General features: G+C 45.7%; 1 protein-coding gene across 8 annotated transcripts in view; it reads right to left on the bottom strand.

Annotated features, from left to right (window-relative positions):
* The window catches only part of SCP2D1 (SCP2 sterol binding domain containing 1), a 157,041-nt gene extending 141,281 nt beyond the window's left edge, over positions 1-15,760 (bottom strand). For 4 of the 8 annotated variants that reach the window (XR_002340052.1, XR_002340051.1, XR_002340053.1 and 1 more), the window contains exons 1-2: positions 14,803-15,204; positions 14,341-14,403 (exon numbers count right to left, since the gene is read on the bottom strand). Coding sequence is in view for 3 of the 8 variants with exons in the window: in XM_021078000.1 (XP_020933659.1) it covers positions 2,930-3,551; positions 14,341-14,345 (627 nt within the window). In the remaining 5 variants the exon portion in view is untranslated. Of the gene's footprint in view, positions 1-2,196; positions 3,552-5,084; positions 5,219-14,340; positions 14,404-14,802; positions 15,205-15,225 lie in introns of those variants that run through there. The other 4 variants (XM_013985108.2, XM_021078000.1, XM_021077999.1 and 1 more) reach the window with 4 other exon arrangements.

Genomic DNA, 16,103 nt, shown 5'->3' with positions numbered 1-16,103 from the left:
AGTCCAAAATCTGCCTCTTTCCAGCTGCTCCACACGGCACCCTAGCATGGTATGCTTTTGTTCTTTTGGTTGCAGAGGGCTTGCTATGTGTTTCCCAAGGCTGGACTCCTCCCTCAGGACCAAACCAGCTCCCTTTCCTTATTCAGAGGGTGGCTCTTCTTTCCAGCTCCTTCTGTGGCCCATCCCCTCCCCCGCCCCTCCACACCCCAGCCTTTCGGATTCCATTCCCACCGCTCACCTGCAGCTCAGTCTCTCAGCTCCCCAGGTCCAAGCTGCTGAGAAAGGAATCTAACTGGTTCCAGTCATGTTTCTGTCCCAAGTCATAATGGGTCACAGGTCCCTGGCCAGCCTGTGGGTGGGCTTCCCTGTGGTCTGAGGCCAGTCCTGGCGTGACCCTCTGTAATCCCTCCCCCTCTCATACCCCCTTCCACCCCCTTCCACATCTCTAAGGAACCCATCTCAGGGCCAATCCCCAAGACTATGATCAACTTGGGGTACCAAAAGCAGGATCCCTCAGGGAACAGGCTTGGGCAAGCCATGTCCCTAAGAGCAGCCCCTGCCCTGCCCACCCCCTCGCCCCACCCCGGGGCCTGACACCCATACATACAGCCTGAACAGAGGTGTCCGGACCAGGCAAAGTGAACAACATCTGAAATCTGATACTGACTCACAGACTTTGAAAAACCTATGGTCCGTAAAGGAGATAGGATGGGGGGGGGGGGATGCTCTGGGGGTTTGGGATGGAAATGCTATAAAATTGAGTTGTGATGATCATTATACAGCTATAAATGTAATAAATTCATTGAGTAATATACAAAAAACAAAAACAGTATCCGAAATCAGCCTGAGGCCTCTGAGATGCCCCCCCATGGCCCTGGGCGAGGGTGCTGGCAGCAACACCTCACTGATCACCTGCCGAATGACTCAGGAAACCAGGGGTTGCTCCACATTCCACTCCCAAAACCTCAGCAACTCCTGACCACAGAGCTGAGCATCAGCTCAACAAATGGTCTCCAGGCTTCCCTCTGAGAGAATGAGATCCTGTCGGCAAGGAGCCCTCGCTCTGCCTTGCTCTGACTCAGAGGACTTAGGAAGCCCTGTGCAGAGGCGGCAGGTCAGTGGGGGGGAGGGGGCAGGGTGGGAGGCAGACAATGGACTTGTAACCCTCTTTATAAAGACTTCATTTTGAAGGGAGGGCTTTTAAAACAGCGTTATTAGGTTTATACTGAACAGACACATAACAAACTGCCTATATATATGTAAAGTACACAATTTGTTGTTTGACCTACATATACACCTGTGAAACTATCACCATAACCAAGACAATGAATGTATCCATCAGCCCCAAGTTTGCTTGTAGCCAGTTATAAGACCCTCCCACCCACCCCACCCCCCACTCCCATCCCTGTCTCCTGGCAACCACTATCTTTCTGTCACTACAGTTTGCACTTTCCACTACGTTGTATAAATAGGATCATATGGTACATACTTGGTTTGCTCTGGCTTCATTCACTCAGCACAGGTCTGACATTCGTCATGTTGTTGTGCATGCATCAATAATTCATCTCTTTTTATTGCTGAGTACTTTTCCAGGATACAACATAGCACAATTTGTCCATCCATTGATGGCTATTTGGTTTATTTATAGTTTGGAATGATCACAAATACAGCTGCCCCCAAACATTCACATACAAATTTACTGATGCATATGCTTTTCTCTTGGGAAAACACCTAAGAATGGACTAGTTGGATTATCTAGAAGTCATGTCTCTGTACCTGGCCGTTTTAATGAAGCTTCCACATGGCTTACAGAGTATCCACACTGTGTGTATTTAACCTACAAGATGAGATACACACCAGTCACCTGGGAACGGATGACCCATACCCTTCCCCCCAAGGAGGCCACATCAGGCTGCAGCTTGCTTCATTCCAGTCCTACCAGTGTGTGGAGATGGGCCCAGGAGGGAAAATCCCCCAGCATGACCTGTGATTTTGTAAAATGCTCACTACACAAGCTCCTGACACTCCAGAAGTGGCCCACAAGAGGGCTACATAATCTGTCTGCAGAAGATCCTTTGAATAACGGCAGCATCTTATTGGTCTAGAGTAGAATAGTTATGATCAATCCAGAAAGCCGTACATGGACCACCGTGGAGGGTCTGTGGTGTTGGTGGTGGCACGGGGGGGGGGGGGTGTCCCATCAGCATCTGCTGGGGACTGGTTACAAATGCCCACCTCCCCAGTCCAGACCTACAGAGTTGAAACTCTGAGGGGAGGCCAGCAATCTGGGCTTCCACCAGCCTTCCAGGTAATCTGATGCATGGTCTAGAACGTCTAGCCTAGAACATCTTTCAAGCTCTTCGACACCCCCCCCCCGGAGTTAAGTCCCATCAGAGGTCACACTAATCAAGACAGCATCCCCTCTGTTACCTCATTCTATCCACTCAGCTGTGGGGCCCACTCCCTTGGAATGCTGCAACCCAGGTCAAAGTCTCCTCCAAGAACCAAGCTACCAATTAGCATGCAGACCCGCACAATGATGGTTATCATTTCTTTCCCAAAGCACCAGACTAAAAACAAAACAAAATAAAAATCCCAGGAATTCAACCACTGGAGCATTGAAATCCAGCTGTCAAAACCACCTGTTTCTCTACCTCAGGCTTTCACCCTACCATAATAGGGCATAGAGGAATCTAGGAAAAGAAAAAGACAAAGATTTTGGGTGATACACTCCAACACTCTTTACTGCTCTAGAACCCTCACTCCAAATTTACACATCAGCAAGAAAAGTAATCAAACTTGAATAGGAAGAATTTGAGTAAAAATATCGAATACTTTTGGTTTTAATCTTCAGTTTAAGCGTGATTTCCGCTCAACATTATAATTGGAGAGAAGTTCTGATCATTTCCCTGGTATTATTGCAGGCTTATTATTTAGCCCAGTCTTTGAAAACTCTCTCCAGTTTCTGGCCAAGCAGAACTTTGCCGCTCACTTTGAACTTGCCGGCAAGGAAGGCTTTCTGAGGGTTCATTTTGCCCAAAACCAACTCCATAAAGACAGGCTCTGGGATTGTGAAGACAGTGTCTGCTGGGAGCCTGGCTGGTCCTGGATATGTGTCCCCAGAGCCATTCTTCAGATCAATGGTCCACTGCAGGATGGTCTTCCCATCCTTTGTGATGTCCAGCTGAAAGACGGCATTGACTTTCTTTACCAGTTGGGCCCCCATTTCTTTGATGTGATGGCTGATGTCCTCGAACACAGGGAAGCTCTGGAATTCTGACAGCCCTAGACGGTGTGGCACAGTGGGTTCCCGAGCTGGACCCAGCTCCTTGAACTGTCCTGCCTGAGGCCCATCCCCTGCTTTGATCTTGAGCTGGTGGTCGATTCTCTTCCACATACTACTGTGCTGGTCCTCTGGACCTTGCCCACTGGTTTGTGAGCAGCCGTGGGCAGACTGATATCCACAAGGGCAGATTGTGACATCAAAGGCAAGGCCAGGTGGGAAATAAGGCTGGTGTGTGTGTGCTGCAGTCTTATTGGCCAAACAGATGCTAAAATGTGACATGGGATAATGGCTCAGACGGGTCATTGTGAGGCAGGTCCACACACACCCCCAAACCACAAGGTCTCAGAAGCCCAGAAAGGTATGGACCCCACCCCATGTTGGGAGTAAGAACTGGCCCCAGAAGGTTCTTTGGTGACATGAGCTCTGTCTTTCCAACAACCCTAACTGAGAGAGCAGTTATTCTGATTCCTTCAAAAGTAGATGATCCTTGAGGCACAGATCCTGATGCTGGATTGGGCCTTATCTGCCTGGTGGTGGAGTGGGAAATGCTTTTGGAGCAAAACAGCTGTTTGGAGGAGGAATCAGCACCAGGGCCTGCACCAGAAAGCTTCCAGAAGCACAGAGAGAGTGGGAAAGAAAGAAAGAAAGAAAGAAGCAAATATCCCACAGATGAGCATAAGATGCTGCTGGTCTCACATACCAACTGCACATTATAATACAGCCCTCAGTCTGACTCTAGTCACTGCTCTGGGCACTGTCCATGTATTAACACACTTAACCCTCCTCATCTTCTTCTGAGGTGAGTACTATGTTTCATCCTCATCTTACAGCTATGGAAACTGAGGCAAGGAGGAATGAAGTGACTTTCCAAAGTCACAGAGCTAGTCAGTAGGGCAGCCAGATTTGAACAGAGGTAGGACCCCAGAACCCCCTTTCAGTCTGCCTGATGATTTCAGGTTGAGGGGTTTTGGCAGGAATACCACAGAAGTATTCTCCTGCCTTCTCGATGCACCACATCAGCAGGTATTTTGTGCCAGTGTTATGCAAATTAAAACTATGATGGTGGCCTTAATCACTTGGTTAAGGTAGTGTCCACAGGGTCTCTCCCCTACAGGAACTGCTTCTCTCTGTAATGAGTAAGTATATTGTGGGAAGATAAAGACTTTGAGACTGCAACTATCCTGTTTTGTATCATACTTCAGTCCACTCCTTTCTGCATCCATTCATGGCCCATCAGTGTGATGTGTGCTAAATGGTCATTTTCTTTGCCCAGTACTCCTTTTAGATTTAATAACTGGAATTCTGCTGTAATGATGAGCTTTCCCTTCTCTCCCATTTCTTTATTTGTTCAATCATGGATTTATCTCAGTATGGACTTGTGGATATTTATTTTATTCTGTGGGTCAAAATCTATTATGATGACTATTTATTTTCTTCCTCAGATTGTCCCAGATTGGGCCATTAGGACCTCCATCGGGTTGGTGCCTGTGTCCTTTCCTAACCACACTGCTCTTTTATGTAAGTGAAGCTACAGTAATGGAGGTGCTGGTAGCTCTGCTCTTTCTGGGAGGAATTCAGAAAATACAAAGGACATTTTCTCTGGTACATGATGGATGAGCTTGTATTATTAACATGAAGCAGTTAAACAAAACCCAATGGGCTCCAAAACCAAGTCTTTACCTGAGGCCACAGGTCTGGACAATTGGAGCACTGAGGGTTTAAAATGAAAGGGCAGGCAATTCCCCAGTAAGCTCACTGTGAGCAGCCAATGGCGAACCCAGCCCCAGGGCCACCATACCTGCTTTTCCTCCAGGGCCAGCTGTTCTCTGAATTGTTCAGAAAGGTCCCCAACAGAACCGCCACTCCTGCCTCAACATGTCAGAGGGAAATGCAGTTCCACAGTCCACGCATATCCCCTTCACGACTTTCTTTCTTTTCAATAGATTAAAAGAATCCCAATATGAATGGCCGATATGCACCTCGAGAGGTGTATTTCTTTTCATCATCATCATTAAAGTGGGACATGCAAATTAAAACTATGATGATTCATCACACACATACACACAAAAACTGTAACTATGTATGGTGACAGATATTATTGAAACTTATCGTCATGGTCTTTTCGCTATATACATAAAAATTGAATTTTGTTGTATATGGAATTAATATGATGTCACTTATACCTCAACTTAAAAAGATAAGCAAATATGCATTGGAAGAATTGATGTTATTAAAACAGCCATACTACAGAGTTCCCATCGTGGCACAGCAGAAGTGAATCCAACTAGGAACCATGAGGTTGTGGGTTTGATCCCTGCCCTGCTCAGTGGGTTGAGGATCTGGCGTGGCAGTGAGCTGTGCTGTAGGTCGCAGATGCAGCTTGAATCTGGCACTGCTGGCAGCTACAGCTCTGATTGGACCCCTAGCTTGGGAACCTCCATATGCCGCAAGTGAGGCCCTAAAAACCAAAACAAAAATAAAATAAGTGCAAAAAAATAAAATAAAATGGCCATACTACCCAAGGCAACCTACATATTTAATACAATCTCTATCAAGTTACCCATGACGTTTTTCACAGAACTAGAACAAATAATCCTAAAACCTATATGGAAACACAAAAGACCCAGAATTGCCAAAACAATCCTGAGAAAAAAAGGACAAAGCTGGAGGCATAACCCTCCCAGACTTCAAACATTACTACAAAAGCTACAGTAATCAAAACAGTGTGGGAGTTCCCATTATGGCTCAGCAGTTAATGAACCCGACTAGCACCCATGAGGACACAGGTTCGATTCCTGGCCTTGCTCAGTGGATTAAGATTTCAGTGTTGCCACATTGATGTGGCTCTGGCATAGGCTGGCGGCTACAGCTCTGACTGGACCCCTAGCCTGGAACCTCCATTTGCCATGGGTGCAGCCCTAGAAGGACAAGAAGACAAAAAAAAAAAAAAAAAAAAAAAAAAGTGTGGGATTAACACAAAAGCAAACATTTAGATCAATGGAACAGAATACAGAACCTAGAAATAAACCCACACACCTATGGTAAATTAATCTTCAGCAAAAAAAGCAAGACTATACATTGGAGAAAAGACAGTCTCTTCAGCAAATGGTGTTGATAAAGCTGGACAGCCTCATGTAAATCAATGAGGTTAAAACGTTCCCTCATACCAAATACAAAAATAAATTCAAAGTGGTTTAAAGACCTAAATAGAAGGCATAACACCATAAAACTCCTAAAATATTCTCTGACATAAATCATAGCAATATTTTCTTAGATCAGTATCCCAAGGCAAAAGAACTGAAAGCAAAAATAAATAAATGGGACCTAATCAAACTTAAAAGCTTTTGCACAGTAAAGGAACCCATAAACAAAATGAAAAGACGACCTATAAATGAGAAAAAATAGTTGCAAAGGATGCAACCAGCAAGGGGTTAATTTCCAAAATACACTGTTTATACAACTCCATATCAAAACATCAAAACAAAACCAAAAACAACCCAATCAAAAAATGGATAGAGGACTTCAATAGACATTTCTTCAAAGAAGACACAAAGATGGCCACCAGGGACATGAAAAGATGCTCAACATTGCTAATTATTAGAGAAATGGAAATCAATACTACAATGAGGTACCACCTCACACCAGTCAGAATAGCCATGATCAAAAAGTCTACAAATAATAAATGCTGGAGAAGGTGTAGAAAAGAAGGGAACCCTCCTACGCTACTAGTGAGAATGTAAGTTGGTGCAGTCACCATGGAAAACAGGATGGAGGTCCCTTAAAAAACTAAAATAGTTAGCATATGATCCAGTAATCCCACTTCTTGGAATATATCAAGACAAAATTATAATTCAAAAAGATACATGAACCGCTATGTTCATAGAAGCACTATTTACACTAGCCACAAGAGCCAAGACACAGAAAAAACTTAAGTGTTTATCAACATATAAATGGATAAAGAAGATGTGGTACATGCACACAATGGAATACTACTCAGCCATAAAAAAAATAATGAGACAATGCCATCTGCAGCAACATGAATGGACCTAGAGAGAATCATGCTGAGTGATTTGTCAAAGACAAATATTATATGATATCACTTATATGTGGAATCTAAAAAATAATACAAATGAATTTATTTACAAAACAGAAATGGACTCTCGGACATAGAAAACAAACTAATGGTTATCCAAGGGGAAAGGTGGAGAGGGATAAATTAGCAGTATGGGGTTAACAGATACTACTATATATATAAAATAAACAAGTATTTACTGTATAGCACAGGGAACTATATTCAATATCTTGTTTTTGTTTTCTTTTTCAGCTGCACCCACAGCATATGGAAGTTCCTGGGTTGGGGATTAAATCCAAGCCAAAGTCTCAGCCTATGCCAGGGCTGCAGCAACATCAGATTCTTAACCCACTGCACTGGGCCAGGGGTCAAACTGGTGTCTCCACAGAGACAAGCCAGATCATCAACCCACCACACCACAGCGGGAACTCTCAATACCTTATAATAATGTATTATGGAAAAGAATCTGAAATAATTATATATGTATATATAAAACTGAATCATTTTTCTGTATGGTTGTGCTGTAAATCAACTGTACTTTCATTTTAAAAATTAAAAAAGCATGAAAAAAAAAAGATGGGCAAATATGCTGAATGATTCTGAGGCAAAGAGAAGTATCACCAGTTGATGATCTGCCTCTCTAGACATTTCTCTCATCATGTCCCTACAGGAGTCCTGCAGACAGCTGGTCTCACACTCCCTCCTGATCATTCCTTGAGCTTCCCACCTCTAAGTTTCTGTATCCTGTCCTCCATTTCTGCCCAAACTCTGTCTTTCCTTCAAACTTCAGTTTAAAACTCCGTCAGCCTCTATCAAGCCACCACCACCATGACCATCACCACCAACACTACCAGCAGCACTACCTCTACTATCACCACCACCACCACCACTAGTAACAACATCACCATCATCACCGCCACCACGACCACTACCACCACCACCTCACCATACCATCCACTATGCAGGAGAATCCACACAAGCATCCAGCTGGATACACTTCCAGCTCTGGGGGTCAGACACATGCTACACTGGGGACAGATGCACAAATACGGGCCAAATCAAGCACAGGGCAGCCCCAGAAAACACTTTACCCATACTGTGGGGCCTGTGGGGACATCCAGTAAGCTGCATTTCTCTTCCCTATCTGAATTCTAAGGAAATTGAGAAATAAGACAAAGAATGAATGGCAGGTGGGGACCAAAAATTTGCCTGTGTCACTGACAGAAGCAAAACTGAAGGACTTAATATGATGCCCCCATTGTCCTGCCAATTAAACCCCACAATGCAAGGCAGAGAGAAACCCACCTGCCTCCTGGCCACCTTCCTGGGAGGCCTCTGCACATGTAGCTGGTAGTGGGGGACCCACCCAGTGAAAGTTCTGGACATGGAAGAGTTTAGTTTATACTTCCGAGATTCACCACCCAAAAAAGTCACCTAATCCCAGTGAGTAAAGGGGTGAAGAGAGGCCAGGAGTGATTTGGGGAGAAAGTGTTTGTAGAAAAATCTGTCCTTCAGGGGACCAGAGAGTGGAGACAGGCCTTGGCCTCTAGTTCACAGTGGGGTGGGTGGGGGTGAGGGCAGGTTCAGGGGAGACTTCCATGGAGCATGATTTTGCCCCCCAATATTCTCTTTTTGTGTTGCATTTTCTTCATTTTCCCCCGCATGACGTGTTGGGCTTTGTACAACTCAAACTAGGGGTCTGTCCACTGCCCTGTGTCCCTCCCAAGCCTCACTCTGCCTGGCAGAATGGGCGCCCCCTCTGTCAGTAAACATAAATAAATACAGACTCCAACTTTAATGCTTAGCTTTGGGACCTGTAACAAAGAGAATATTTAACATCGTAAGTGTCGAAGCAGGATAGCTTGAGTTTTATGAGGTAACCTAAACAACGGTAACTCATTCTTCCCAGAGGGGAGAGAGTGAGAGGCTGTCGGAACCAAGTAGTCAGCAGAAACTAGAAGTTCAGAGTGAAAAGAAATTTTACTTCTCTGTAAATAAGAAATTTGAACACAAACACTGAGACCAGCACGGCCCAACAGGATTTTCAGAGATAATGAATGTGTTCTGTGTCTGGGCTGTCCAAAGCGGCAGCCACCAGCGATCTGTGGCTATTGAGCATTTGACATACGGCTAGTCAATAGCCGTCATATGACTGAGGAGCGGAATTCGTTTTATTTAGCTATAATCTACTTTTTATTTATTTATTTATTTATTTATTTTGTCTTTTTAGGGCCCCACCTGCGGCACATGGAGGTTCCCAGGCTAGGGGTCGAATCGGAGCTGTAGCCACCGGCCTCTGCCGCAGCCACAGCAACACAGGATCCGAGCCGCATCTGCTACTGAAACCATAGCTTACGGCAACGCCAGGTCCTCAACCCACTGAGTGAGGCCAGGGATCGAACCCACAACCTCATGGTTCCTAGTCAGATTTGTTTCTGCTGCACCCCGGTGGGAACTCCCTATTTAGCTATAATCTATTTAAATTTAGATAGCCATATATGATTCCCCATCCTGGGAAACAACCCCAACATCATCCTAACCGTTGTAAGGAAGTTACACGGGTATCTAGAGGGTGCCCCATCTTTAACCACCGAATTACACCAAACTTGTATAAAAATCCATTCCCAAATCCCCAATAACTCACTTGAGACTATTACACATGTAGGACAGAGAACCAGCTCCCCATTGGTGGGATCTGGTCCAGGTGAAGGCACTCCATTTTTGCACAAAGCTAAGGGCCTAAAGACACACATATATACTTAAAATGGTACAAGTACATTTATCTTTTAATAGGACATATACATGCCCAAATGGGTGATTACTGGGTAAAACTGTATAAGGTATGACTGCCCATAAAGCCAACATATGTAACCCATTCCTACATCCCATCCAACTGTCCCCCATGGATAAAAGTTATCTTAGTTATTGGGAGTTCCCGTCGTGGCGCAGTGGTTAACAAATCCGACTAGGAACCATGAGGTTGCGGGTTTGGTCCCTGCCCTTGCTCAGTGGGTTAAGGATCCGGCATTGCCATGAGCTGTGGTGTAGGTTGCAGACGCGGCTTGGATCTTGCGTTGCTGTGGCTCTGGGGTAGGCCGGCGGCTACAGCTCCGATTCGACCCCTAGCCTGGGAACCTCCATATGCCGCTGGAGCGGCCCAAGAAATGGCAAAAAGACAGAAAAAAAAAAAAAGAAAAAAAAAGTTATCTTAGTTATCAATTGCTGCAATAATGCTGCATGACAAACCACCCCCAAACTCACTGGCTTATAACAATAAGCATTTACTTAGCTCATGAGTTAATGGACCAGCAATTTAGGATGGGTTCAGCAGGTGATTCTTCTGGTCTCTGGTCTACCTGCATGTCCGGAGGTTGTCTGAATGTCAGCAAGGGTGCCTTCCCACAGGCTAACCTCGTCCCACTGCCATGCGGAAGGCAGAGCATGAGCAAAGAATCCCAACACGTGAGTGCTTTTCCAGCCTCTGCTCATACCTACTGGCCAGAGAGCATCACAGGGGCAATCCCAGGGTCACAGTGGGAGAACACTAGCAGGCTACATGGCAAAGGGTGTTGTTATGGACTGAATGTTTGTGGCCTCCCAAAAGTCACATAGTGAAACTCTAAGCCCCCCCTGCCAGGCATGGGGCCTTTGGGAAGTAATTAGCATTACATGAGTTCCTGAGTCCTGAGCGTAGAGCCCTCATGAATGGGATTAGGGCCCTTATAAGATCACAAGATAGACTGTGGCCCTCTCTGCTCTCTGTGTGAGGATACAACAGGAAGTCAGCAGTCTGCCACCCTAAAGAGGGCCCTCACCTGAACCTGACCATGTTGGCACCTCAATCTGAGACTTTCCGCCTCCAGAAATGCAAGAAATCAATTCCTGTTGTTTATAAGCCACTCAGTCCATGGGATTTTTGTTACAGCAGCCTGAGCTAAGGCAGAAAACTTGTACTGAGATGTGAGTATGCTGCTATATTCACACCTAAAAATAGGAAGCAGCTTTGGAACTGGGTAATGGATAGAGGCTGGAAATGTTCTGGGATGCATGCTAGGGAAAGCCTACATTGTCGTGTACAGACCCTTAAAGGCAATTCTGGCAAAGGGTTTGGAAAGAAAGGAGAGCTGTAGAGACAGCTTCAACTTTCTGTAAGAATATCTAAGTAGTCACAAACAGAGCATTAGTGGAAATATGGGCGGTAAAGGTCATTCTGATGAGGTCTCCGATGAGGAATATGTTACTGGAAAGCAGAGGGAGGGCAATCCCTGTTCTAAAGTGGCAAAGGACTTGGCTGAACTGTGGTCATGTCCTAGAGCTTTGTGGATGGCAGAACTTGCCAATAACGAAATTGGTATTTAGCTGAAGTGCTTTCTATGCACAGTGAGGAAGGTGAGACTTGGCTCCTCCTGACTGGCTGTCACGAGAAAATGGGAGAAGGCAGAAGTGACTTCAAGACAAAACTGTTAAGCTAAAAGGAGGCAGAAAGTAAAAATTTGGCTAGGAAAGTTACCCCCCCCCTTTATTTTTTTAAGCCACACACGTGGCTTGTGGAAGTTCCCCTGCCAGGGATGGAACCTGCGCCACAGCTGTGGCAATGCTGGATACTTAACCTGCTGTGCCACAGGGGAACTTCCAGAAAGTGCCCCATTCTTCAAAGCAAGGAAAGAATGCTCCTAAAGACAATTCAGAGACCAAGGCTGCCTCCTGAGTTTCAAAAGGGGAGTGACTGCCTTGCTTTCAACAGACCATGTGGCATCTGCCCAGATCAGTGGGAGTGGGGTCATCTAGCAGAGCCTTGGGGGTCAGAGCTATGGGGACAGTCCCTCTACCCCAGTGGAAGGTGGGACTGTCACCCAGTCAACCTAAAGGGCAGGGCGTGGCACAAAAGGAAGCATTGTGCTCAAGCCTTAAGATCTCATACTTGCTAGGCTTGGGATTTGCTTGAGACCCATCCTGCCCTTCTTTCTTGCCACTATTTCTAGCCTTTGCAATGAAAGTGTCTATCCTGTGCCTGTCCCATTGTTGTAATTTGGAAACACATAACTTGTTTGGCTTGACAGGTTTGCAGCTGGAGAGGAATTCTGCCTCAGGATGCATCATATCTTGAGTCTCACTCATAGCTGATTTAGATGGTATTTAGATGAGACTTCGAACTTTAGAGCTGATGCTGGAGCAAGTTAAGATTTGGAGGCACTGGGGGATGGGATGAATGTATTTGACATGCAAAAGGAACATGAATTGGGGGAGGGCAAGGGCAGAATAGTATAGGTTGAATGTTTGTATAACCTGCAGAAGCACATGCTGAAACCCTAACCCCCCAGTGATGGTATTAGGAAGTAGGGCCTTTGGGAGATAATTAGGATTGGATGAGGTCTTGAGGGTGGAGCCCTCGTGAATGTGATTAGTGCCCTAATAAGAATCACAGGAGAACTTGCTTCCCCCTCTCTGCTCTCTAATGTGAGGATACAATGAGAAGACGACAGCTTGCAACCTGGAATAGGGCTCTCAAAAGAGGTTGGCACCCTGATCTGATCTGTGAGAAATAAAAATCTGTTGCTCATTAGCTATCCAGTCCGTGGTATTTTTACTATAGCAGCCCATGCTAAAAACAAGTGTAGACACAGGAAAGGGCAAAGATCAATAATGCAATTAACCAACTACACCCACAGGAAGTCAGTGCCAAGCCCTGGGAGTCTTTCCTTCTGGAAATAAAACACTGAACTACACCAAACTCAAGTACGAATATATTTTTAAAGCCCCAGCAACTTACTTTAGACTCTTAAATACGCAGACCAGAGATCACCCCTTCCCTCCATTCACAAAGGCATCACAGGGCAAAGTAAGAGCCCTCCTATTTTAAGATAAAGCTGAAGACAGGCGAATGCTTTAAAAAGAACAGTTATCCTTATCGTTCCACATGTCATATGTATGCCCAAGTGGTAACTTTCTTTTAATGAGATAAAATGTCTAAGTTATGTCTGCCCGTAAATTAATGAGACTGGTTTTGAACAAACAAAAACACAGATAAAGTTTCTAAGAAAAGCAAAGCCCTTTTTCAATGATGCTGACAATACTCAAACATCTTTCAAAATACCTCTTTTATGACTGCTGTCAGAAACAAAAAACACATTCTTTTACTACCCTGTACCATTCAGAAAGCTTTCAGCTATGAGCACCAAAAACAGCACAACTCGTGTAACTTGGTCCTCATGCTGTACAGTGGAAAAGATAAATAAAATAAAATTAAATTAAATTAAAAAGCACAACTCAAACGGCTTAAAGAAGTCCTGAAGCAAGGCTAGAAGGACGAACCATCCTCACACTCAGGACTGATGGGTTTCCCAGGACACAGGACCTTCAGTGCTAAAGTGGCAAGTCCCAGGCAAACGGGAGGAGTTGGCTGCTCCCAGGCTGGTTCCTTGAGCAGTTTTCAAGGACCCAAGGGCCCTCCTTCCATCATCCGGATGCCCTTTCCTCTAAGGCAACTGACCCTTGGGGCGGCAGCACTTTGGAGCAACATTCAGTAAACAGCAACATAAAGAGCTGGTGTCTCCCATACTTATCTCTTTACCCAAAGAGCCTATTCTCCCCAAGTCCTTCACTTGCTTTTCACTGACTAGGACTGTGGCCATTACCCTTACCAGGAATAGATTAGGTTTGTGGATGAAAAACACTTTCTGCTGTATCAGTAAACAGAGATGTTGTGACCAGCAAGCCCTGAGCCACTGCAGCCATCCCCAGCGGTGAGCCCCGAGCGGCCTCTGCATGGGAAAGAGGAGGATACTGGCCCTAGATAGTTAAGATGCATATCAAAGGAATGATTTCAGTGAGCCCAGACCCTTGCATCTTCCCATACACAGAAAAGCACTGAATTTATTATTTTAACTGCAGATGTCTGGTTTTCCTTAATTAACAGCAATCTCTTGAGTTCCACCACCTGGTTTTTATTGCAAAACTCCTATATATCCTCACTATCCCTTACCTCATCAGGGCAGACCCAGTTATCTGAGAGGATGTCTTCCGGGCTTACGTCCTCAGTTTTGTCCTGCAAATAAAACATAATTCTCAACTTACGGGCTGTGCATTTTTTTCAGTCAACAGGTTCACCAAGTCACCTTTGAGATGGGCCTCAGCCAGCTTTCCCTAATCTCCTGGCTGCCTGTAGGAGGGTCCAAATTCTGGTGTGAGGAGGGCAAAGGAGGAGAACCCATGGTGCACGGGAGCCCCTCTGAGGTGGGTGTATCCACTCAGGATACAGGATTCAATCCAGAGGCAGCAGCCCTAAGAGGGACACAGAATAGGGACTGGTGAGGGGACGTGGCTTTCCACGCGTGTGGGAGTGTGCCGGTCACACAGCTTCTGTGCGGGCTGGACTTGTGGGCAGCAGAGAGGCAACCGGCCCAAAAGTCAGGGAAGCGGGCAGGGGTCCCACGGCCTCGCACACCTGCCAAACCATGCAACCAGGGACGCTCCCTCAAGCTGAACTGTATCTGGGCTCCCCTGTCGCGTCACTTCGACCTTCCAAGGCTCACGGGAGGTCCACGCCCCGCTAACCGGATGTCTGTGGGGAGAGGAATTCTGGGAAATGTAGTTTCAGCTTCACTAACCCCACCCCCGCCACGCGGCCCACCACGGGCGCGAAGCCAGGAGCCACATCCAGTGTGGCTTTGATTTTTTAGAACAGGTGTGGTCAGAACATCAAGTTAAGTTTAAGTGATAAAGCGGTCAAATAGCCTGAGTACTGGCATTTAGCTATTATGGAGAAAATGCCGCTTTATTTGCTTTCGTTTTTTTTTTTTTTTTTTCCTACTCACTGCTATGGATTCTGGTCACCCAACCAGAGCAGAGCAAAGTAAGGGCAGCTTACCATGTCGAAAGATGCTGATGGAAACATTATTCCCACTAATGCCCAGTTTTAACACATTCTTGTGAGGCCTGTGAAGGATAAACTGCAGACGACCCCCTAGAGAAAAGTCAGATGCAATTAATCCTAAGAGCTGGATTGGCCCCTACATCTTACTGAACTCAGTAAATCAAAAGCACTGTGCCTATGGGACAAATCTTGATAAATTCCCTCCACAGTTCTGAAAGCTTTACCAACCCTAAAACAAGAGTGGGGTGAGAGTGGAAACCAAAGAACAAGTCTCTAACAGACAAGGAGGAGAGATACCTGTTTCAGAAGGATGTTTGGTACAAGTTTATTATTTAAACAGTGGTTACTGTAACCATATAGACATCACAGAAGCTCAAATTTCGAAGGTAAAGGGAGTTTGAAAATATCTTCTCTTAATTACTCACTTTAAAATGAGGGCCCTGGAGATCCTGCTGTGGCTCAATGGGATAAGCAGTGTCTCTGGAATGCTGTGATGCAGGTTTGATCCCCTCCTGGCATAGTGGGTTAAGGATTTGGTGTTGTCACAGATGTGGCATAGGTTGTGACTGTGGCTCCAGATCTGATCGCTGGCCAGGGAACTCCATATGCTGCAGGGTGGTCAAAAATTAAAAATTAGGAGTTCCCATCATGGCTCAGTGGTTAACAAATCCATCTAGGAACCATAAAGTCACAGGTTCAATCCCTGGCCTTGCTCAGTGGGTTAAGGATCTGGCGTTGCCGTGAGCTGTGGTGTAGGTCACAGATGCGGCTTGGATCCCACGTTGCTGTGGCTCTGGTGTAGGCCGGCAGCTATAGCTCCAATTAGACCCCTAGCCTGGGAACCTCCATATGCCAAGGGTGCGGCCCTAGAA

This window comes from Sus scrofa, chromosome 17 (genome assembly GCF_000003025.6).
Source record: "Sus scrofa isolate TJ Tabasco breed Duroc chromosome 17, Sscrofa11.1, whole genome shotgun sequence".
In the NCBI taxonomy this organism is placed as follows: domain Eukaryota; kingdom Metazoa; phylum Chordata; class Mammalia; order Artiodactyla; family Suidae; genus Sus; species Sus scrofa.
Note: the sequence above shows the minus strand (reverse complement) of the source record. Positions and strands in the feature narration are given on the sequence as shown.